At 47.9% G+C, this 24,591-nt stretch overlaps 1 protein-coding gene across 2 annotated transcripts; it reads right to left on the bottom strand.

Moving 5' to 3' along the window:
* Positions 1–699: 699 nt before the first annotated feature.
* Positions 700–22,662, bottom strand: LOC141240298 (dynein axonemal heavy chain 12-like). Of its 2 annotated transcripts, XM_073668628.1 has the most exons (7): positions 22,576–22,662; positions 16,268–16,374; positions 12,593–12,777; positions 12,181–12,301; positions 10,763–11,045; positions 5,909–6,025; positions 700–1,307 (listed from the first exon to the last, which is right to left on the bottom strand). In XM_073668628.1, the coding sequence occupies exons 3-5, from the start codon at positions 12,731–12,733 to the stop codon at positions 11,014–11,016; spliced, it is 294 nt and encodes a 97-aa protein (XP_073524729.1). In that variant the 5' UTR covers positions 12,734–12,777; positions 16,268–16,374; positions 22,576–22,662; the 3' UTR covers positions 700–1,307; positions 5,909–6,025; positions 10,763–11,013. The 2 variants fall into 2 exon arrangements, with proteins under 2 accessions (XP_073524729.1, XP_073524728.1); XM_073668627.1 differs by lacking the exon at positions 16,268–16,374 and having other exon boundaries at positions 22,576–22,658.
* Between the last annotated feature and the right edge of the window lie 1,929 nt (positions 22,663–24,591).

Below are 24,591 nucleotides of genomic sequence, written 5' to 3'. Positions count from 1 at the left end.
GTGGTTTCCTAGCAGCTATTTTACCATGAAGGCCTGCTGCACAAAGTCTCCTCTTAACTGTTGTTGTAGAGATGTGTCTGCTGCTAGAACTCTGTGTGGCATTGACCTGGTCTCTAATCTGAGCTGCTGTTAACCTGCGATTTCTGAGGCTGGTGACTCGGATAAACTTATCCTCAGAAGCAGAGGTGACTCTTGGTCTTCCTTTACTGGGGCGGTCCTCATGTGACCCAGTTACTTTGTAGCGCTTCATGGTTTTTGCAACTGTACTTGGGGACACTTTCAAAGTTTTCCCAATTTTTCGGACTGACTGACCTTCATTTCTTAAAGTAATGATGGCCACTCGTTTTTCTTTACTTAGCTGCTTTTTTCTTGCCATAATACAAATTCTAACAGTCTATTCAGTAGGACTATCAGCTGTGTATTCACCTGACTTCTGCACAACACAACTGATGGTCCCAACCCTATTTATAAGGCAAGAAATCCCACTTATTAAACCTGACAGGGCACACCTGTGAAGTGAAAACCATTTCCGGTGACTACCTCTTGAAGCTCATCAAGAGAATGCCAAGAGTGTGCAAAGCAGTCATCAAAGCAAAAGGTGGCTACTTTGAAGAACCTAGAATATAAGACATATTTTCAGTTGTTTCACACTTTTTTGTTAAGTATATAATTCCACATGTGTTAATTCATAGTTTTGATGCTTTCAGTGTGAATGTACAATTTTCATAGTCATGAAAATACAGAAAAATCTTTAAATGAGAATGTGTGTCCAAACTTTTGGTCTGTACTATATAATCAAAAGATGTCAGCAGAACATCGGATGGAGTCAGTTTATTATCTGCAATGGAGCAGCTTAACATTGTATGTACCTTTGACATTGCTATGTAGTCCAAACCATCAGAGCAGTTAAAGACCACACACTGCACGGCCAGCGCCTTGGCCAAATCTTTGGTGGTCTCAGTTTTTCCTGTGCCGGCCGGACCTTCTGGAGCTCCACCAAGATTTAGATAAAAAGCACCGATCTACCAATGAAACATGAAAGAACTGGTATGAAATATCAATAATAATTGCTAATAAGTTTCATGCATCATACAAAAGTCAAAAACATTTCTGAGCATAACCCATCACATCATAGCAGAGTCCGCTAGCATCTGTCAGTGAGCGGAGTGATGACCAGGCGTGGGGAGCTGCCCAGGTACTCATAGGCGGACTTCACATTGCAGTTGATGATTCGCACTCTCGCATTCTCATTCTCCCAGTAATAGCGGAGTTGGGCAAGCCACCGGAAGTCTATTCATGAGAAACTCCTGAGGAATGTAGGAAAAGATAGTCAACCTCTAAGACACTGCAGAATCACAAGGGAGAGTTTCTAAAGGGAAGGCAAATGCACATACATTATAGGACAAAACTCCTAGTCACCAAATTCTGCTTTTTTCATTTAGTCCCATTGCCCACGGTGTATAACATCCGGACTCTCAGCCCCCAGTTTATAAAATCCGGCCTCTCGCCTCCCCCGATGTATAACATCCACCCCTCGCCCCTAGTTTAGTATAACATCTCTCCCCTCGCCCCCCCCGCCAGTGTATAAAATCCATCCCCTCAACCCCACTGTATAACATCCAACCCCAAGCGCTCCATTGCATAACATCTGGCCCCCAGGGTATAACATCCGGCCCCCAGCCCCGGTGTATAACATCTGTCCCCTCGCTCCCTCCCCCTGGTGTATAACATCCGGCCTCTCGCCCCCCCGGTGTATAATATCCGTCCCCTCGCCCCCCCCCGCCAGTGTATAAAATCCATCCCCTCAACCCCACTGTATAACATCCAACCCCAAGCCCTTCTTTGCATAATATCCGGCCCCCAGCCCCGGTGTATAACATCTGTCCCCTCGCTCCCTCCCCCTTGTGTATAACATCTGGCCTCTCGCCCCCCCGGTGTATAATATCCGTCCCCTCGCCCCGGTGTATAATATCCGTCCCCCCGCCCCTGGTGTATAATATCCGTCCCCTCGCCCCTGGTGTATAATATCCGTCCCCTCGCCCCTGGTGTATAATATCCGTCCCCTCACCCCTGGTGTATAATATCCGTCCCCTCGCCCCTGGTGTATAATATCCGTCCCCTCACCCCTGGTGTATAATATCCGTCCCCTCACCCCTGGTGAATAATATCCGTCCCCTCGCCCCTGGTGTATAATATCCGTCCCCTCGCCCCTGGTGTATAATATCCGTCCCCTCGCCCCTGGTGTATAATATCCGTCCCCACGCCCCCCGGTGTATAATATCCGTCCCCACGCCCCCCGGTGTATAATATCCGTCCCCTCGCCCCTGGTGTATAATATCCGTCCCCTCGCCCCTGGTGTATAATATCCGTCCCCTCGCCCCTGGTGTATAATATCCGTCCCCTCGCCCCTGGTGTATAATATCCGTCCCCTCGCACCTGGTGTATAATATCCGTCCCCTCGCACCTGGTGTATAATATCCGTCCCCTCACCCCTGGTGAATAATATCCGTCCCCTCACCCCTGGTGAATAATATCCGTCCCCTCGCCCCTGGTGTATAATATCCGTCCCCTCGCCCCTGGTGTATAATATCCGTCCCCTCGCACCTGGTGTATAATATCCGTCCCCACGCCCCCCGGTGTATAATATCCGTCCCCACGCCCCCCGGTGTATAATATCCGTCCCCTCGCCCCTGGTGTATAATATCCGTCCCCTCACCCCTGGTGTATAATATCCGTCCCCTCGCACCTGGTGTATAATATCCGTTCCCTCGCCCCTGGTGTATAATATCCGTCCCCACGCCCCCGGTGTATAATATCCGTCCCCTCACCCCGGTATATAATATCCGTCCCCTTGCTCCTCAGTGTATAACATCCAGCCCTCGGACAGTATAACATCTAGCCCCTCGTACCCCTAGGGTATAACATCTGGCCCCTCGGCCTTGTATAACATTAAGACTCTCGCCCCCCACCAGTGTATAACATCAATCCCCACGCCCCCGGTGTATAACATCCGCCCTCCCATGCTGTGTGCTGTTACTAACATATGACAGAACGGCTGGTGGTGCAGAGCTCTCTGATACCAGCGCGGTCCTGTAATAGGAGCCACCGGGGTAACAAGTCTGGATATTACATTTCTTCCCTCCTAAATCTTCCCCCATCACATGTGAGTGATATTATTAAGGAGTGGAAGGAACTGCAGCAACTCAGGAGACCCCAGAACATTACAGAGCGGGGTCACTGAGTGCTGAGGAGCAGAGGGCAGAACGCTCTCCTGACTCCATAACTGCAGAGTCCAGATCTACTTTGGTAACAACATCACCACAAACACTGCGCCCCCGCCTGGAGCTTTATGGCCGAGCAGCTGCATGCAGCCTTACATCACCAAGCACGATGCCGAGCGTCGGATGGAGTGGTGTGAAGCCGCCACCACAGGACTCTGGAGGAGACCTGTTCTGTGCAGTGACGGATCACACTTCTCTATCTGGCATCTGATGGACGAGTCTGGATTTGGTGAATGCCAGGAGAACGTTACCCTATTAACTGCATTGTGCCCGCTGGGCAGTTTGGTGGTGGAGGTATGGCCTTGTTTTTAGGGGGTGGTCTAGGCCCCTTAGTTCCAGTGAAAAGATATCTTAATGCTTCAGCACAAGACATTTTAAACAATTGTAGCTTCCAACCCTAAGGGAATAGAAGAGCAGAACTGTTTCCCACACGTTCTCAACCTCAACCCCACTAAACACCTTTAGGATGATTAATTAGAACAAATACTGGAGAATGGCAGCATAAATATGTCACCGCCACATAGGGAAGAGCAATGTCAGGCACACATCAATTACATTGCCATATGTCTGCTCAGGCTTAGAATGGCTGACCACTCGGAGAATGACATAATACCTACAAAGAAACCGAACAAAAGGTCATTAAAGGAATTGACATAAAACCCCTTTATTAGTCCATCCATGGTTATAGAACGACACTGCACAGAGGAGGGCACACACACCATTGATAGAAAATATTACAAACCGCACCTAGGCCATCCAAACCACTGACTATAAAGAAGATCAATTGTGGCAATGAGTCATATACAGGGGATGCCGACACCTACAGATGCCAAAACATTCCTATATAGGGACCACCATCTCAATATGCAGAAATGACTACTGCCCCATAGACGTCATTGTAAGTACACCCCAAGATTGCTTTACTGTGACAAGATCAATTGTGTCCTATGAAAACTCAAAGAAAAGAGGGGGGAACATAACATAGATATGGAAAGAACATAGGAATATGGTGAAATGTATGAAGGTGCTCGGCATACTGAGCTGTGATATCTGTAGAGGGACGGACTCCATATTAACATCCTGGATATGGATTAGAATAGGAGGCCATAAAAGCCCCTGTAGGTGTAATGTGGAGGGGGCACAATACCTTTCTCCATGTAGTGTATAATAAATAGAACATGGTATTGGAAAGTTTGCTGCCAGCCATGATGTTTGCACAAACCTGTTTCGATCATTTCCCTGACCACGTCACGAGCGTGCCCCTCTATGGTGACGAGAGCCCCCAATGTGCTGCGAGTCTGCTGGGACAATTTGCCTCCTCGCAAATTGCTCCAAATACCCAGATGTACCTCTATAAAACCCTGCTACAAACAGCATGGAAAACTCAATGCAGATGGATTAATTTTATGCTGGTATTATGGGAAATCCCATACAATGTCTTCCCTTATTGGTAGATATGACGAGAGTAGAGATGAGCGAATGGATTTGCAGGACTCTGGTCCAACAGTCCGGTCAGTATTCCACGGCCGCAGGACCGGAGCCCCGTGAACCGGCATCTCCGGCTCCTCTTTTGATGTCGATGTCATAGTTGTGGTGTGAGGCACAAATGACATCACGCCTGGCCGGCTAATCAAAAGAGGAGCCAGGGATGCCGGCATGTAAGAGGCGGTTAGCAAGGCTCCCATCCAACAGCCACAGACTACTAACCTGCTCTCTTAGACCAAGGTCCTGCAAATTTAGTTGCGCATCTCTAGACAAGATGCATGAATCAATGCAAAATCCCAACAATACTATGGAGCCTTTTGGGTACCTTCAAGATATTGAGCCGCTGTACAACTGCAACCCCCAGGAGAAGACCCCTGGGCAAGAACACTACATGGGCTCTTTGCAGTCTAATAACGTACTGTGAAATAAGCTGCTTGCATCTTTGGATGTGAATGTGGGTCCCCTTACCTCTGTTGCACCAATGGTATATCCCCCCCTGGAAACTCCTATAAGCTGCGTCTCTGGGTATGACAGTCTATTAGCAGGAGAACTCATGAAGTCTGTCTATGAATGTATATATATGTATTTCTCCCAGAAAATTATTACAATTACACGTTTTGTTGTTCACATGTTTATTTCATTTGTGTATATTGGAACAACACAAAAAGAAGATATTAGTCAACAATTTTGGTTCTCAAGTCCTCAGACAGTTCTCTCCTCCTCTTTCTGTTCTCCCTGCTTAGTGTGGCACGTAAAAACGCAAAGACTGAGTCAACTTTTCCCCTTTGTATCAGGTTTCAGGTGTGATTTTCATATTGCCCGCACCTTTTACTTGCCACAGGTGAGTTTGAACGAGCATCACATGCTTGAAACAAAATTGTTTACCCACAATTTTGGAAAGATGCCAACAATTTTGTCCGACCCATTTATGGGGTTTTGTGTGAAATTATATCCAATTTGCCTTTTTTTGTGTTGTTCCAATACATACAAAGGAAATAAACATGTGTATAACAGAAAATACACATGCAATTTTTTATGGAAAAATACTTCATTTTCTGGAACAACTTCAAGGGTGCCAACACTTCCGGCCATGACTGTTTATAGTGAAGCAACCTTGATCAGTAAAGGAGCTTATGCCGTACCTCCAGGCCACTGCCGATAGCTTCATGCACTTCACTTGTCCAGAACATGAGACACACAGAGCACGACCTGCCCGGCCATTCCCTCACCCAGTCTTTTCTTGCAGTCGCAGGGTATGCCTTTTAAAAAAGAAAGTTAAATTACGTTGACAGAAGCATTTAAGAGAGGGACAACCTTACTAGTATTATCTAGCAAATTCATTTCTACCGATTGCAGGTAGAAGATCTGCTACCTGGCTCTATTGCAAGAGATACATCATCCACAAATCATTCACTGCCGCCAAATAATCTTATACAAATATAAAAGAACTAGATGGTGGCCCGATTCTAATGCATCGGGTATTCTAGAATAGGTATGCGGCCGACCGGGTGCAATCAGCAGAGCTGTGTTTAAATTTGGCGCCAAAATCGCTGATTGGTCGCGTTCGGCAACCGCGACCAATCAGCAAAGCGGTGTTTAAATTTGGCGGCAATATCGATGATTGGTCGCGGGCGGCGGCCGCGACCAATCAGCGAACCGTGTTAGTGAGGACTGGAGAGCGTGTTTAAATTTGGCACCAAAATCGCTGATTAGTCGCGACCAATCAGCCGAGCGGTGTTTAAATTTGGCGCCAATACTGCTGACTGGTCATGGCCGCCGACCGCGACCAATCAGCAGAGCGATGCAGAGTGGGGTTTAAATTCGGCGCCAAAATCACAGATTGGTCGCCGGCCGTGACCAAACAGCAGAGCATTCTTTAAATTTGGTGCCAAAATCGCTGATTGGTCGAGGCCGGCGACAGCGACCAATCAGCAGAGCGTTGTTTAAATTTGGCGCCAATCTCGCTGATTGGTCGCGGATGGCGGCCGCGACCAATCAGCAGAGCGGCGTTTAAATTTGGCGCCAATCTCGCTGATTGGTCGCGGCTGGCGGCCGCGACCAATCAGCAGTGCGGTGTTTAAATTTGGCACCAAAATCGCTGATTAGTCGCGGCTGGCGGCTGCGACCAATCAGTAGAGCAGGGTTTAAATTTGGCACCAATAATGCTGATGGGTCTTTGCCAGCGACCGCGACCAATCAGCACAGCGGGGTTTACATTTGGCCCCAATGCTGCTGATTGGTCTCGGCCGGCGACCGTGACCAATCAGCAGAGCGTTGTTTAAATTTGGCACCAAAAACGCAGATTGGTCGCGGCCGGTGGTTGCGACCAATCAGCAGAGTGAGGTTTAAATTTGGCGCCAATACTGCTGACTGGTCACGGCCGACAACCGCGACCAATCAGCAGAGTGTTGTTTAAATTTTGCGCCAATACTGCTGATTGATCTCGGCCAGCGACCGCGATCAATCAGCAGAGCGTTGCTTAAATTTGGCGCCAATCTCGTTGATTGGACGCGTCCGGCGTCCGCGTCCAATCAGCACAGCAGTGTTTAAATGTGGCGGCAAGATCGGTGAATGGTCGCGGCCGCTATTTAAATGTGGCGCCCAAATCGGTGATTGGTTGCGGGCAGCGGACGCGAACAATCAGCAGAGCGGTGTTTAACTTTAGCGCCAAGATCACTGATTGGTCGGGTGTGGAGAGCGCGACCAATCAGCGAATCGTATTGGTGAGGAGCGGGGAGCGGAATCGTATTAGAGAGGACAGGGGAGCGCCCCTGTCTGTGCGGCTACTTCCGCTGCGAGAACCCGGGACATGAGCGGGCGCTCGGAGCAGAAGTATCCCGACCCGCAGCGCCGCTCCCCGGTCCCCCCTTCACACCCTAGCCGCTGATGTCCCCACAGTATCCGCAGGGTGTTACAAAGGTCCGGACATTTGTGTTCAAAATCGCTGATTGGTCGCTGGCGCTGCCCGCGACCAATCACCGATTTGGGCGCCAATTTTAAATATCGGCCGCGACCAATCACCGATCTTGGCTCCACATTTAAACACCGCTGTGCTGATTGGTCGCCGACGCTGGGCGCGACCAATCACCGATTTTGGCGCCACATTTAAATTTAAATAGCGGCCGCGACCAATTGGATGTCAGCGCCGCTCCCCGGTCCTCCCTTCACACCCTAGCCGCATGGATGTCAGCGCCGCTGCCTGTGCGGATAGTTCCGCTGCAAGAACCCGGGACATGAGTGGGCGCTCGCAGCAGAAGTATCCGGACTCGCAGCGCCGCTCCCCGGTCCTCCCTTCACACCCTAGCCACTGATGTCCCCACAGTATCCGCATGGTGTTACAAAGGTCAGGACATCTGTGTTAAAAATCGCTGATTGGTCGCTGGCGCTGGCCGCGACCAATCACCGATCTTGGCGGCAAATTCAAACACCGCTGTGCTGATTGGTCGCCGACGCTGTGCGCGACCAATCACCAATTTTGGCGGCACATTTAAATAGCGTCCGCGACCAATCAGTACAGCGGTGTTTAAATGTTGAGCCAAGATCGGTGATTGGTCGCGGCCGATATTTAAATTTGGCGCCTAAATCGGTGATTGGTCGGCGGCAGCGTCAGCGACCAATCAGCGATTTTTAACACAAATGTCCGGACCTTTGTAACACCATGCGGATACTGTGGGGACATCAGCGGCTAGGGTGTGAAGGGAGGACCGGGGAGCGGCGCTGCGGGTCGGGATACTTCTGCTGCGAGCGCCCGCTCATGTCCCGGGTTCTCGGAGCGGAAGTATCCGCACAGGCAGCGGCGCTGACATCCATGCGGCTAGGGCGTGAAGGGAGCACCGGGGAGCGGCGCTGACATCCAATTGGTCGCGGCCGCTATTTAAATGTGCCGCACAAATCGGTGATTGATCGCCGACTTGGCCCGCAACCAACCACTGATCTTGCGGCCAAAGTTAAACACTACGGTGCTAATTGGTTGCGGACGCTGACAGCGACCAATCACCGATTTGGGCGCCACATTCAAATATCGGCCGCGACCAATCACCGATCTTGGCTCCACATTTAAACACCGCTGTGCTGATTGGTCGCCGACGCTGGGCGCGACCAATCACCGATTTTGGTGCCACATTTAAATAGCGTCCGCGACCAATCCGCACAGCGGTGTTTAAATGTGGAGCCAAGATCGGTGATTGGTCGCGGCCGATATTTGAATGTGGCGCCAAAATCGGTGATTGGTCGCTGTCAGCGTCCGCGACCAATCAGCACCGTAGTGTTTAACTTTTGCGGCAAGATCCGTGATTGGTTGTGGGCCAAGACCGCGACCAATCACCGATTTGTGCGGCACTTTTAAATAGCGTCCGCGACCAATTGGATGTCAGCGCCGCTCCCCGTTCCTCCCTTCACACCCTAGCCGCATGGATGTCAGCGGCGCTGCCTGTGCGGATACTTCCGCTCCGAGAACCCGGGACATGAGCGGGCGTTCGGAGCAGAAGTATCACGACCCGCAGCGCCGCTCCCTGGTCCTCCCTTCACACCCTAGCCGCTGATGTCCCCACAGTATCCGCATGGTGTTACAAAGGTCCGGACATTTGTGTTAAAAATCGCTGATTGGTCGCTGGCGCTGCCCGCGACCAATCACCGATTTGGGCGCCAAATTTAAATATCGGCCGCGACCAATCACCGATCTTGGCTCCACATTTAAACACCGCTGTGCTGATTGGTCGCGGCTGATATTTAAATTTGGCGCCCAAATCGGTGATTGGTCGCGGGCAGCGCCAGCGACCAATCAGCGATTTTTAACACAAATGTCCGGACCTTTGTAAGACCATGCGGATACAGTGGGGACATCAGCGGCTAGGGTGTTAAGGGAGGACCGGGGAGCGGCGCTGCGAGTCCAGATACTTCTGCTGCGAGCGCCCGCTCATGTCCCGGGTTCTCGGAGCGGAAGTATCCGCACAGGCAGCGCCGCTGACATCCATGCGGCTAGGGTGTGAAGGGAGGACCGGGGAGCGGCGCTGACATCCATGCGGCTAGGGTGTGAAGGGAGGACCGGGGAGCGGCGCTGACATCCATGCGGCTAGGGTGTGAAGGGAGGACCGGGGAGCGGCGCTGACATCCAATTGGTCACGGACGCTATTTAAAAGTGCCGCACAAATCGGTGATTGGTCGCTGTCTTGGCCCGCGACCAATGACTGATCTTGGCGCCAAAGTTAAACACTATTGTGCTGATTGGTCGCGGACGCTGACCGCGACCAATCACCGATTTGGGCGCCAAATTGAAATATCGGCCGCGACCAATCACCGATTTTGGCGCCAAATTTAAATATCGGCCGCGACCAATCACCACAGCGGTGTTTAAATGTGGAGCCAAGATCGGTGATTGGTCGCGGGCAGCGTCGGCGACCGATCAGCACAGCGGTGTTTAAGTTTTGCGCTAAGATCAGTGATTGGTCGGGTCCGAAGACCGCGATCAATCATCGAATCGTCTTGGTGAGGACCGGGGAGCGGCGCTGCCTGTGCGGCTACTTCCGCTGCGAGAACCCGGGACATAGCGGGCGCTCACAGCAGAAGTATCCCGACCCGCAGCGCCGCTCCCCGGTCCTCCCTTCCGCATGGAGGTCAGCGACGCCGGCGGTCCTTCCGCTGCTACCGGCCGGGAGATGAGCACCTCGCGACGCTCATCTTCCGGCTGCATCTCCATCCCGCAGATGGGTCCGTCGGTCGGGTTCCTTCTGCTGTTGCCGGCCGGGAGATGAGCGCCTTGCGCCGGTCATCTCCCGGCTGCATCGCCGCTCAGCTCCGTCCCGCAGATGAGCCGCTAACGGCCGCCATCTTTTTTTAGAAATCCCCCGGCGCTGATTGGCCGCTGCCGGACCAATGAGCGACGCGGGATTTCCTGGACAGACAGACACACAGACAGACAGACAGACGGGATAAGACGATTATATATATAGACTAGATTAGTTCCAATTAATGCTTTTGGTCTGTAGGTAGATCCGTACCATTCGTGACCGAGCAATAACATCATGCACGCTCCTTAACATGACATCTTCCCCTTGGATGAGCCACTTCTCCACGGCCCCCCGAGCCTCAGAGGTGGAGATGGTCTGGATGAGCTCTACGCGTTCCCCCTCGGTGCTGTACATGGCTTTGATGTCCAGGTTAGGAAGGAGCTCCAGCTTTGCTATGCCTTCAAAGCCCTTCTTTAGATGTGGTTGGACCCGCAGAGGATCTTTAGTCTCAGAGAGAATTTCTAGCATTTCATTGTTGTACAGGAAGAAAAAGCTAAAGCGAAAATGCACAATATGATAAAGATGTCATTAAAGTATTGGGTCAGGCGCCATTTGTATTAGTGTCTATGTGAGAAAATAGAAAAGCAAAGCTTTAAAGTAAAGATTCAGTCCCCATACACATTGGATTAAAATAGTTTAAACCTGACGATTGCAGCAGGACCGGCCTACCCACTGATGTGTATGGGGGTCTCCTGACTCTCCCCCGATAGAGGATGTCAGGGCCAGAAGGATCGGGCAGATGGGATTTCAATACCCGGTCTTTTGGTTCTCAGGGGAGATAACCCGCTGCCGGAGGTGTCCAGTACCGACTTTCTCCTCTCTCCCCATTAAAACCACATGACTGTTCAGCAGAATAGGTGGGAGTCAGGAGAAATAGCCAAATAACCATTCAGACCACGGGTATCTCATATGTCATGCGTATGGTTAGCTTAAAGGGGCTATCCAGCTTTGGGAACTTTTTTTTATTTAACTGAAATGTGTATTCCCATCTCCAGGATTCTACCCCAATATGTAGTATGCGTAATAATAATAATATTAGCAAATACCTCCAATTAGAAGTTTAGTATAGTTCTTCTGATTTGTTTTGTTGCTTACCCCATGTGCAGGGCATTGCAGTAGCTTAGGTTACGACCACTAGCAAATAACTGTCACTATATGAGTGGTCGTAACCATGGATACCGAAGCTACTGCAATGCCTTGCACATGGGGAAAGCGACATAGTGAATCAGAAGAACTATACTACACTTCTAATTGGAGGTATTTGCTAATATTATTATTATTACTACGCCTACTACATATTGGGATAGGATCTTGGAGATGGGAATACCCATTTAATTGCGAGTATTTGCGACAATTCAGTTTCATTAAAAATGTTGCACCGTTAGGCTTTTTGTTTCCTGCACATTCAGCTTTGATGTGATCTGTGGTCATAAATCGGCTAAGAGGAGCTGAAAAAAGACAGATTAAAAATAAGTCCAATAGCCAGCGCAACACAGAGCCAATAGAAGGCAAACAGTGCAAAATTATTAATGAAATCCAATTACAAAAATGATTTCAATGCGTTTAAATAAGAAAAAAAAATATTTAAGGAATATATACAATCATTGCAACAAGTGAAAGGACTATACCGTGGGAAAAAAGCCTCTTCTTCTCCAGATAGGCATTCAGCCCTTTCATGATTTTATCCAGAAGCACATTGCTGTCCTGAAGTTTCTCCAGAAGTCCGGTCAGAGAAGTGGCGCTTAAAACCTAAAACAAAGTAGATAGCCCATAAGTAAGATTCCATTATATAGTTATAGAGACTGAAAAAAGGTCACATTCATTGACTATTGTGCCAATAGTTTATATTAAAAGAAAAATTAGAACCTATTTGGATAGAAAATAGAAGATGCGGGAGGCTGGAGTCCAGGCAATGCGGAGCCCCATAACCCGGGATCCTTGTGATGGAAGCATCAGGACACGGACTCTTGGAAAACATCAATCCTGGATGCAAGATGACCGTGCTTTCTTGTATCAGTCCACCATGAAGCATCCATTTACCTTCGGGTCTTTAACGCAATGTTTCATGATCTCTCTCCAGTTTCTGTCCACAGTCTGGAATAAGCGTCCTTCTTCAGGCATTTGCTGCATGATGTCCTCAGAAGAGAAGATTAAAGCCACTGGGTCGGCACCTTCAGCCATTCATCAATGGTTTCCTGGATCCTTATCAGTCGTTCCTCCCATTGCTTAAAGGAGGAGAGCAAAAAGTTAATTACACATAAAATGAAAAGGATAGAAAAAAAATGCTATCATTTTAGAAGATAAATTATCAATGGATATGAATTCTGAATTGTTGGACATTTGTAGGGAAAGTTTGGTGAGACTCCTTGATACCATCCCCTTTACATGTAAGCTGGAGCCGCATGTAACTTTAGCCTCGGAGATCCTAATGAAACCTTAGCTTCTGCTAATAAGCAAGTGAAGATTTTAAGCTGAGTGACAACATTTACTGTGGGTGGGAACTCCTTAATCCCTTCAGGACCGGATAATTTTTTGTTTTGCATTTTTTCCTTCCCTTCTTCAAAAAGCCATACATTTTTTAATTTTTCCATTGATATAGCTGCAAGAGGCTATGTAATGTGCTGTAGCTTAACCCCTTCCCAACATATGACATACTGTTAAGCCATATGCCATGTTCCTGCAGATGTGCAAAATTTGGACCTGGGCCCCCACCAGCATGTTGGTCAGATGTATGGGCCCTTGTAGCATTCTAGATCCGATAATGATGCGCGTGTTCGTCCCTGCCTTGGATGTTTCCCATTGTAGCCCCATCCTATAATAATGTCTCTCATTCTAGGCCCCTTCCTGGTATAATGTTCCCCATCCTGCGCCCCTTCCTGTTATAATATCCCCGATCCTGGGCCTCTTCCTGTTATAATATCCACCTTCTGTGTATAATACCCCCCATCCTGAGCCCCTTTCAGCAATAACGTCCCAATCCTGGGCTCCTTCCTGGTATAATGTCCTTGGTCCTGGGCCTCTTACTGTAATAATGTCCCCCATCCTGGCCCCTTCCTGTAACAATGTCCCCAATCCTGGTACAATGTCCCCCATCCTATAACAATGTCCTCCATCCTGGTATCCTGTCCCCCATCCTAGGCCCCATTCTGGTATAATGACCTCCATCCTTGTGCCCTTCCTGGTGTAATGTCCTTCATCCTGGCCCATGTCATGGTATAATGACCCCCATTCTGGTACAATGCTCCCTATCCTGGGCCCTTTCCTTGTATAATGTTCCCCATCCTGGGCCCCTTCTTTATATAATGCTCCCCATCCTGGGCCCCTTCCTTGTCTAATTCTCCCCACCCTGAGCCCCTTCCTTGTCTAATGCTCCCCATCCTTGGCCCTTTCCTGGTATAATGTTCTGTTGTTCTTTTGTAATACATTAAATAAACAAAAATAAATGATTCTTCTTACCTTCCTGCGCTCCCACGACATGCGGCGTCTTCTTCTGTAGCTGATTTCAGTGTGCCGGCAAGGGCAGCGCATGACGTCACTTCCATGCGTCGCTCGTGACTGGCACGCCGACATCAGCTACTGGCCTTTGATTGGCTGGCGGCATGCATTGCAGCTCAGGGACCCGGCATGTCCCTGCGCAGCAATATACTTCAGCCGAATGTGCGTCCTCAGACTGTGGAAGTGCCATACATATATGAGATGGGAATACCACTCTGCCACTGTGCGCTCCTTTATGCACTTTACCCTCCTTTTTGGCACTCTTTGTGGTAAGAGACTACCTTAAAAAATGTTTTATGTGACATGTATCTGATTATTTGTGGGCAGGAGCATTATTTAGATGGATACCTGATGCATATGGCAAGTGTAAATCCAATGACTATGGAATACTTATGGATTACTTTTTGATATATTATTACACTCATTGGATTGTCTTGATATACTAACCTTATGCTATATTATCTATATTGCTCATGTCCCACTGTGACCATATGCGTGACCATATATGTATACTTTGTAACATATCTTGCTACATTGGTAATCTAATTAGTGTCTTTATACTATCCGTATTATGTCATTTCTCTTTTTACTATGTACGTTTTTTAACTTGATGGAATAAAAATTTATATTTTTTACGCCAATTAACTCTTTCTTCTCCTATGTGTTTCATGAGTTGGCTCAGTTTGGCAAATCTGGGATATATTTCCCCCCGGATATGCCAACTTTACCCCTATAGGGTCTATTTAGTTGTATCACTCTGAGTCTATGTCTGATCCAGAGATACAATAATGAACATGAATCCTTATATATCACGGATCTTGCAGCCGCCTTTACCTGCTTGGACATAAGTGTTACACAGTTACATAGTTACATAGTTACATAGTTTAAAAGGCCGAAAAAAGACAAGCGTCCATCCAGTTCAGCCTATTTCTTGTGCACTGCAGCTATTCCGCAGCGTTGATCCAGGGGAAGGCAAAAAAAAACCATGCGGTATAGGCCAATTTACATCATTGAGGAAAAATTCACTTCCCGACTCCAATCTGGCAGTCAGATTAAATCCCTGGATTAATTAACTATCACTAAGCATAAGACGTAATTTTATTGTTCTCAAGAAAGGCGTCCAGTCCTCTCTTGAACTCATTAAGTGAGTTGGACATCACCACTTCCTCTCCCAGAGAGTTCCAGAGTCTCACGGCTCTGACCGTAAAGAATCCCCTTCTATGCTGGTGCAGGAACCTCCTTTCCTCCAGACGCATAGTGTGCCCCCTCGTCTTTGTCACCATCCTTGGTATAAACAGGTCATGGGAGAGATCTCTGTACAGCCCCCTGATGTATTTATACATGTTTATGAGGTCTCCCCTAAGCCTTCTCTTTTCCAACGTAAATAGGCCTAATTTGGACAACCTCTCTGGGTATTCTAGTCCCTCCATTCCCTTTATTACCTTAGTCGCCCTCCTTTGTACCCTCTCTAGCTCCAATATGTCTTTCCTGAGCACCGGAGCCCAGAACTGTGCACAATATTCTAAGTGCGGCCTTACCAGCGCTTTATACAGAGGAAGAACAATGTTCTCATCATATGCCCCTATTCCTCTTCTGATGCATACCATGACTCTATTTGCCTTCGCAGCTGCTGCCTGACACTGGGCACTCCAATTTAATTTGCTGTTAACCAAGACGCCCAGGTCCTTCTCCATGTCAGATTTCCCCAACGGTTTCCCATTTAATATGTATGGGTGACTGCTGTTTTTCTTTCCCATGTGCATGACCTTACATTTATCGGCATTGAACCCCATTTGCCATTTTTTGGCCCAACTCCCCAATTTATCTAAATCCTCCTGTAGCTGTGCCCTATCCTCATCTGTATTAACTACGTTACAAAGTTTAGTATCATCTGCAAATATTGCTATTTTACTATGCAACCCTTCCACTAGATCATTAATAAATATATTAAATAATATAGGGCCCAAGACAGACCCTTGAGGCACCCCGCTAGTCGAGACGCAGTTATAAAAGGAATCCAATTTGTCCGCATTAATCAACTGCAGGGCATCTTGATTGGCAAATAGATTGATCACTTTGGGGTACCAAGTGTTCAGCAACTTTTCTTCTGTCTTGGCACAAGCCAAGGATCCGCTGTTCCTCAGGGATTCACATTCTACAGGACCCCTGGACCCGACAAAGAATAAAGCACTTTATCATATTAAACCTGACAGGGCACACCTGTGAAGTGAAGACCATTTCCGGTGACTACCTCTAGAAGCTCATCAAGAGAATGCCAAGAGTGTGCAAAGCAGTCATCAAAGCAAAAGGGGGCTACTCTGAAGAACCTAGAATATAAGACATATTTTCAGTTGTTTCACACTTTTTTGTTAAGTATATAATTCCACATGTGGTAATTCATAGTTTTGATGCCTTCAGTGTGAATGTACAATTTTCATAGTCATGAAAATACAGAAAAATCTTTAAATGAGAAGGTGTGTCCAAACTTTTGGTCTGTACTGTATATATCCACCCATATACAGTATACATATATATACACATATATACAGTATACATATATACACACCCATATACAGTATACATATACACACCCATATACAGTATACATATATACACACATATACAGTATACATATATATACACACCCATATACAGTATACATATATATACACACATATACAGTATACATATATATACACATATACAGTATACATATATATACACATATACAGTATACATATATACACCCATATACAGTATACATATATATACACACATATACAGTATACATATATATACACATATACAGTATACATATATATACACATATACAGTATACATATATACACCCATATACAGTATACATATATATACACACATATACAGTATACATATATATACACATATACAGTATACATATATATACACATATACAGTATACATATATACACCCATATACAGTATACATATATATACACACATATACCAGTATACATATATATACACACATACAGTATATATATATATATATACACACTTATACAGTATACATATATACACACCCAGTATACAGTATATATATATACACACCCATATACAGTATATATATATATATATACACACCCATATACAGTATACATATATACACATATATACAGTATACATATATACACACATATACAGTATACATATATATACACATATACAGTATACATATATACACCCATATACAGTATACATATATACACACATATACCAGTATACATATATATACACACATACAGTATATATATATATATATATATACACACTTATACAGTATACATATATACACACCCAGTATACAGTATATATATATACACACCCATATACAGGATATATATATATATATACACACCCATATACAGTATACATATATACACACATATACAGTATACATATATACACACATATACAGTATACATATATACACACATATACACACATATACACACACATACCAGTATACATATATATATATACACACGCCCATATACAGTATACAGTGCTGGCCAAAAGTATTGGCACCCCTGCAATTCTGTCAGATAATGCTCAATTTCTTCCTGAAAATGATTGCAATCATAAATTCTTTGGTATTATTCTCTTCATTTAATTTGTCTTCAATGAAAAAAACACAAAAAGAATTGTCCTAAAGCCAGATTGGATATAATTCCACACCAAACCTAAAAAAGGGGGTGGACAAAAGTATTGGCACTGTTTGAAAAATCATGTGATGCTTCTCTAATTCGTGTAATTAACAGCACCTGTAACTTACCTGTGGCACCTAACAGGTGTTGGCAATAACTAAATCACACTTGCAGCCAGTTAACATGGATTAAAGTTGACTCAACCTCTGTCCTGTGTCCTTGTGTGTACCACATTGAGCATGGAGAAAAGAAAGAAGACCAAAGAACTGTCTGAGGACTTGAGAAACCAAATTGTGAGGAAGCATGAGCAATCTCAAGGCTACAAGTCCATCTCCAAAGACCTGAATGTTCCTGTGTCTTCTGTGCGCAGTGTTATCAAGAAGTGTAAAGCCCATGGCACTGTGGCTAACCTCCCTAGATGTGGACGGAAAAAAAAATTGACGAGAGATTTCAACGCAAGATTGTGCGGATGGTGGATAAAGAACCTCGACTAACATCCAAACAAGTTCAAGCTGCCCTGCAGTCCGAGGCTACAACAGTGTCAACCCGTACTATCCGTCGGCGTCTGAATGAAAAGGGACTGTATGGTAGGATACCCAGGAAGACCCCACTTCTTACCCCAAGACATAAAAAAGCCAGGCTGGAGTTTGCCAAAACTTACCTGAGAAAGCCTAAAACGTTTTGGAAGAATGTTCTCTGGTCAGATGAGACAAAAGTCGAGCTTTTTGGGAAAAAGCATCAACATAGAGTGTACAGGAAAAAAAAAGAGGCATTCAAAGAAAAGAACACGGTCCCTACAGTCAAACATGGCGGAGGTTCCCTGATGTTTTGGGGTTGCTTTGCTGCCTCTGGCACTGGACTGCTTGACCGTGTGCATGGCATTATGAAGTCTGAAGACTACCAACAAATTTTGCAGCATAATGTAGGGCCCAGTGTGAGAAAGCTGGGTTTCCCTCAGAGGTCATGGGTCTTCCAGCAGGACAATGACCCAAAACACACTTCCAAAAGCACTATAAAATGGTTTTAGAGAAAGCACTGGAGACTTCTAAGGTGGCCAGCAATGAGTCCAGACCTGAATCCCATAGAACACCTGTGGAGAGATCGCAAAATGGCAGTTTGGAGAAGGCACCCTTCAAATATCAGGGACCTGGAGCAGTTTGAAGTGACCGCGGGCAAGGCCGCGCATTGGTATCTATGATCTGGCCCAGCAAGATCCCCACACACAGACTCTATCTTGACAACCGTATCTTTACTCGCATACATTTTTAACACAGCAAAGAAAAAAAAACAATAAATGACAACCGTAAATATGCACAGTAATAACGTGTACTGATAAGCTGACCCTCACTGTCCCTACTCACACGTTACCAGTCCTTTACTCCAGAAGGATGTGTCCCCCGTCGCAGGCCTGTCTGTCTTTGCAGGAAGGCGTCCCAGCCGGAAAAAAAAACAGGAACAGCAGAATTCGCGGAAACAAAGGAAGGGATACTTCGGCCTCTCGCCAGAGGTCCCGCTTACAGTCTCTCTGATCCGGATAGAAGCTCTGGTGGGTCCCCTTATGTAGTCCACACTCCAGTAGCAGGGAGTGTAACAGCTGAATCCTTCAGCAGTGCAGGAGCTGGGGAAGGCTCCGAGGATATGGTGTCAGATAGAAGAAATCACGTTGAGAGTCTCTCCTGCGCCACACACGAGGGCCTGCACACCGTCCTGGCTCTTTTCACAGACCACAGCAGACTCTACGCGCGCTTTTTCCTGCTTCCCACTTTGGTCACGTGACTCTCTAGGGCGGGACACAGGAGGCTCAGTCTTTTTCTCTGTCATCACACCCTGCGCAGGTGCAACCTCTGGCCACAAGGTGGCAACATCATCCTGTGTAATCACTTCTGTAACAGGCTCTATATCAATTATCACAGAACAGCCAGAGACGGCCAGCTCACTACAAGTTTGCCAAAGAAGAATGGTCTACAATTCCAGCAGAGCATTGTAAGAAACTCATTGATGGTTACCGGATGCGGTTGTTCGCAGTTATTTTGGCTAAAGGTTGTGCAACCAAGTATTAGGCTGAGGGTGCCAATACTTTTGTCCGGCCCATTTTTGGAGTTTTGTGTGAAATGATCAATGATTTTATTTTTGCTTCATTCTCTTTTGTGTTTTTCCTTGCAAGCAAATTAAATGAAGATAATAAGACCAAAGAATTTGTGTATACAGTATACATATACACACATCTACAGTATACATATATATACACCTATATACAGTATACATATATACACACCCATATACAGTATACATATATACACAGTATAGATATACACACACATATACAGTATACATATATATACACACACATACAGTATACATATATACACACCCATATACAGTATACATATACACACCCATATACAGTATACATATACACACCCATATACAGTATACATATATACACACATATACAGTATACATATACAGTATACATATATATATACATACAGTATGCATATACACATATACAGTATACATATATATATATACATACATATAGAGTACCCTCTGTCTGAAGCCTTTATAGTCTGCGCTAGTGCGACACGCCTGCACAGTCTGGCTCCAGACTGAAGAACGCATGGAGCCGTTACAGGTAAGAGGAGTGTATGGTGCTGGAGATCACGGTATGCGTATACACTGAACACATACCGCGATCTCTGGCGCCATACTTACATACTTACCTGACCGGGATGAGCGTTACCGCGGCGCTTCTGTTCGGTCCGGAGTCCGGGGGAAGAGGGAGGCATAGCGCTATCCGGCGCCATTTTACTGAAGACACATTTGCAATGTGTCTTCAGCAAAATGGAGCCGGACAGCGTGGTATGGGCACACGCGTACTTCGGCGCCGCACTCCTCCCCCGGCCTCCAGCAGAACGGGAAACAGCGCTGGAGCACAGGGAAGAAAGGTGAGTATAAGTGTTTATTTTCTTGTATGTGTGTGTAGCATGATAGGGATGAGGGGTGCCATACATACCAGGATTGGGGGGTGAGGGGTGCCATACATACCAGGATTGGGGGGTGAGAGGACCATACATACCAGGATTGGCGGGTGAGGGGACTATCCATACCAGGATTGGGGGGTGAGAGGTGCCATGCATACCAGGATTGGGGGGTAAGGGGACCATGCATAACAGGATTGGGGGTGAGGGGACCATGCATAACAGGATTGGGGGTGAGGGGTGCCATGCATAACAGGATTGGGGGTGAGGGGTACCATGCATACCAGGATTGGGGATGTGAGGGGGTACCATAGATACCAGAATAGGGATGAGGGGGTACCATGCATACCAGGATTGGGGGTGAGGGGTACCATGTATACCAGAATTGGGGGGGTGAGGGGACCATGCATACCAGGATTGGGGGTGAGGGGTGCCATGTATACCAGAATTGGGGGGCGGGACCATGCATACCAGGATTGGGGATGAGGGGTGCCATGCATACCAGGATTGGGGAATGAGGGGTGCCATGCATACCAGGATTGGGGAATGAGGGGTGCCATGCATACCAGGATTGGGGAATGAGGGGTGCCAAGTATACCAGGATTGGGGGTGAGGGGTGGCATGCATACCAGGATTGGGGGGTGAGGGGTGCCATGTATACCAGGATTGGGAGGTGAGGGGACCATGCATACCAGGATTGGGGAATGAGGTGTGCCATGCATACTAGGATTGGGGGGTGAGGGGACCATACATACCATGATTGGGGGGTGAGGTGTGCCATGCATACTAGGATTGGGGGGTGAGGGGACCATACATACCATGATTGGGGGGTGAGGTGTGCCATGCATACCAGGGTTGGGGGGTGAGGGGACCATACATACCATGATTGGGGAATGAGGTGTGCCATGTATACCAGTATTCGGGGGTGAGGGGTGCCATGCATACCAGGATTGGAGAATGAGGGGTGCCATGTATACCAGGATTAGGGGGTGAGGGGACCATGCATACCAGGATTGGGGGGTGAGGGGACCATGCATACCAGGATTGGGGGGTGAGGGGACCATGCATACCAGGATTGGGGGGTGAGGGGACCATGCATACCAGGATTGGGGGGTGATGGGTGCCATGTATACCAGGATTGGGGAATGAGGGGTGCCATGCATACCAGGATTGGGGAATGAGGGGTGCCATGCATACCAGGATTGGGGAATGAGGGGTGCCATGTATACCAGGATTGGGGGTGAGGGGTGCCATGCATACCAGGATTGGGGGGTGAGGGGTGCCATGTATACCAGGATTGGGAGGTGAGGGGACCATGCATACCAGGATTGGGGAATGAGGTGTGCCATGCATACTAGGATTGGGGGGTGAGGGGACCATACATACCATGATTGGGGGTGAGGTGTGCCATGCATACCAGGGTTGGGGGTGAGGGGACCATACATACCAGGATTGGGGGGTGGAGGGACCATGCATACCAGGATTAGGGGGTGAGGGGTGCCATGCATACCAGGATTAGGGGGTGAGGGGTGCCATGCATACCACAAGAGGATGGGGGCAGCACAAATACCAGGATGGGAGACCATATACCAATAAAAATGCTCGCCACCCGGGCGTAGAACGGGTTCAATAGCTAGTACATATATACATGCATATATACAGTAATACAGCATATACATACACATATATACTGTATATACACACACACACACGCACATATATATATCTGGCGACAGGGCCCCGCTGCGTCCTCTGTGTCTCTGTACAGATATAAGTGTAACACGTCCTGGATCCAGCACAGGTGACAGTCTGCCATAGAGCTGACGTGCAGTACATACACTGTGTTATAGGGGGCGCTCACCTGTGCGGACCCCGCGCTCCGGCCGCTACTTCTCTGCTCATATAAGGTCTCTCTTTCTGCCATTAAATAATTCGGTTGTCATGGCAGCGGGGGTGGGGCGTTGGTAGGGGGCGTGTCTGGTATAGGGCAGATTGGGGCGGGGCTGTCATGCAGTGCTTGTCTCATCGCTGTAATTTCCTGCTGATGCCACCTGGTGGACAGCATTGGTCAGTACACGCTGAGAATGCTCACATGGTGGGGGAGGGGCAGCTTATATATGTATATACACAGTCACAATGCAGTTAGGGTTATGTTCACACAGTGTTTTTTTAAACGATTTTTCCACATTATAAAACTCAGAGTTGTCAGGAAAAGCATTGCCTGTATTTTTGATGTATGCCTCACACTAAATACATTTTTGAAGATTTTTTTTAATCTTCCATCCTATACTCGGGCACTGGCTGTATATTGTTGTGGCCCCGGGACTTGCTTAGATCCGCTGGGTGGCATTGCCAGCTACATTGCAGTAAATGGGTGACCTAAAATCCCACATTCATCCTGTGACCAGTTAGGGACTGTTTTTTCTTAAAGAAGGGGCTCGTGTTATTAATCCCAGACAATCCATTAATGGAGTTTCCAGTAGTATAATAATGATGATTTATCCTGGGGATGGGTTATCAATATCAGATCGGTGGGCTCCGACACGCGGCACTGGCTCTACCCATCAGTTGTTTGCAACGCTCAGATGTAAATAGTTTGAAGATCTGAACATCACTGCTCCATTCACTGTACTGTGGGTCCTGCAAGTCAGCTAATATTCATGTAATAGGAGCTGATCTGCAGCACCAGGGAGCGGCCACTACACAGTGACCAGAGCTGTGATGTTCAGCTCCTCAACACCAGGGGCGGAACTACCGCCCGTGCAGCCGGTTCATTGAACGGGGGCCCCGAGGGAGAGGGGGCCCCTCCAGCCTCCAGCAGGGCCGCCATCAGGGCATGACTGCCCTGACTCCAGTATGGGGCCCGGCCGGTAGGGGCCCCCTCGGGGGCCCCCCTCTTGTGCGTCTCTCTCCTCATGGGGCCCCCGGCCCCATGCTATGCGCCGGGTCCGGGACATTTCAGCGCTGAGCTGCGCTGTTGCAGCAGCGCCTTCATAATTCCCCTGACTTCCGGTCATGTGACGGCGCCGTCACATGGCCGGAAGTCAGGAGAACCTGCTGTCAGCGATTTAGACGAGCGCCAGGATTCTGCAGGGATCGCATGGGGGTAAGTATAACAAGTTTTATTTTTTTTAAAATACAATTAACTAGGAGTGGAGAGATGGGAGATGCACATGTGTGTGTGGGGGGGGGGGGGGAAAGGGGGGGGAGATGGGAGATGCACATGTGTGTGTGTGGGGGGGGAGATGGGAGATGCACATGTGTGTGGGGGGGGATGGGAGATGCACATGTGTGTGTGGGGGGGGAGATGGGAGATGCACATGTGTGTGTGTGGGGGGGGATGGAGATGCACATGTGTGTGGGGGGGGAGATGGGAGATGCACATGTGTGTGGGGGGGGATGGGAGATGCACATGTGTGTGTGGGGGGAGATGGGAGATGCACATGTGTGGGGGGGATGGGAGATGCACATGTGGTGGGGGGGAGATGGGAGATGCACATGTGTGGGGGGGGGAGATGGGAGATGCACATGTGGGGGGGGATGAGAGAGGTGCACATGTGGTGGAGGGGGATGAGAGAGGTGCACATGTGGTGGAGGGGGATGAGAGAGGGGCACATGTGGTGGAGGGGGATGAGAGAGGGGCACATGTGGGGGAGGGGGACGAGAGGGGCACATGTGGTGGAGGGGGATGAGAGAGGGGCACATGTGGTGGAGGGGGATGAGAGAGGGGCACATGTGGTGGAGGGGGATGAGAGAGGTGCACATGTGGTGGAGGGGGATGAGAGAGGGGCACATGTGGTGGAGGGGGATGAGAGAGGGGCACATGTGGTGGAGGGGGGTGAGAGAGGGGCACATGTGGGGGAGGGGGACGAGAGGG

This window comes from Phyllobates terribilis, unplaced genomic scaffold, assembly GCF_046119375.1.
Source record: "Phyllobates terribilis strain yellow unplaced genomic scaffold, ASM4611937v1 Scaffold_821__1_contigs__length_628702, whole genome shotgun sequence".
Taxonomy (NCBI): Eukaryota; Metazoa; Chordata; class Amphibia; order Anura; family Dendrobatidae; genus Phyllobates; species Phyllobates terribilis.
Note: the sequence above shows the minus strand (reverse complement) of the source record. Positions and strands in the feature narration are given on the sequence as shown.

Coding starts and splice junctions, on each gene's coding strand:
- LOC141240298 (XM_073668628.1), bottom strand. CDS start 12,733: ATGGCTGAAGGTGCCGACCCAGTGGCTTTAATCTTCTCTTCTGAGGAC. Junction 12,302..12,592: donor ATTGCGTTAAAGACCCGAAG/GTAAATGGATGC, acceptor ACTTTGTTTTAG/GTTTTAAGCGCCACTTCTCT. Junction 11,046..12,180: donor GAAGAGGCTTTTTTCCCACG/GTATAGTCCTTT, acceptor TTTTCGCTTTAG/CTTTTTCTTCCTGTACAACA.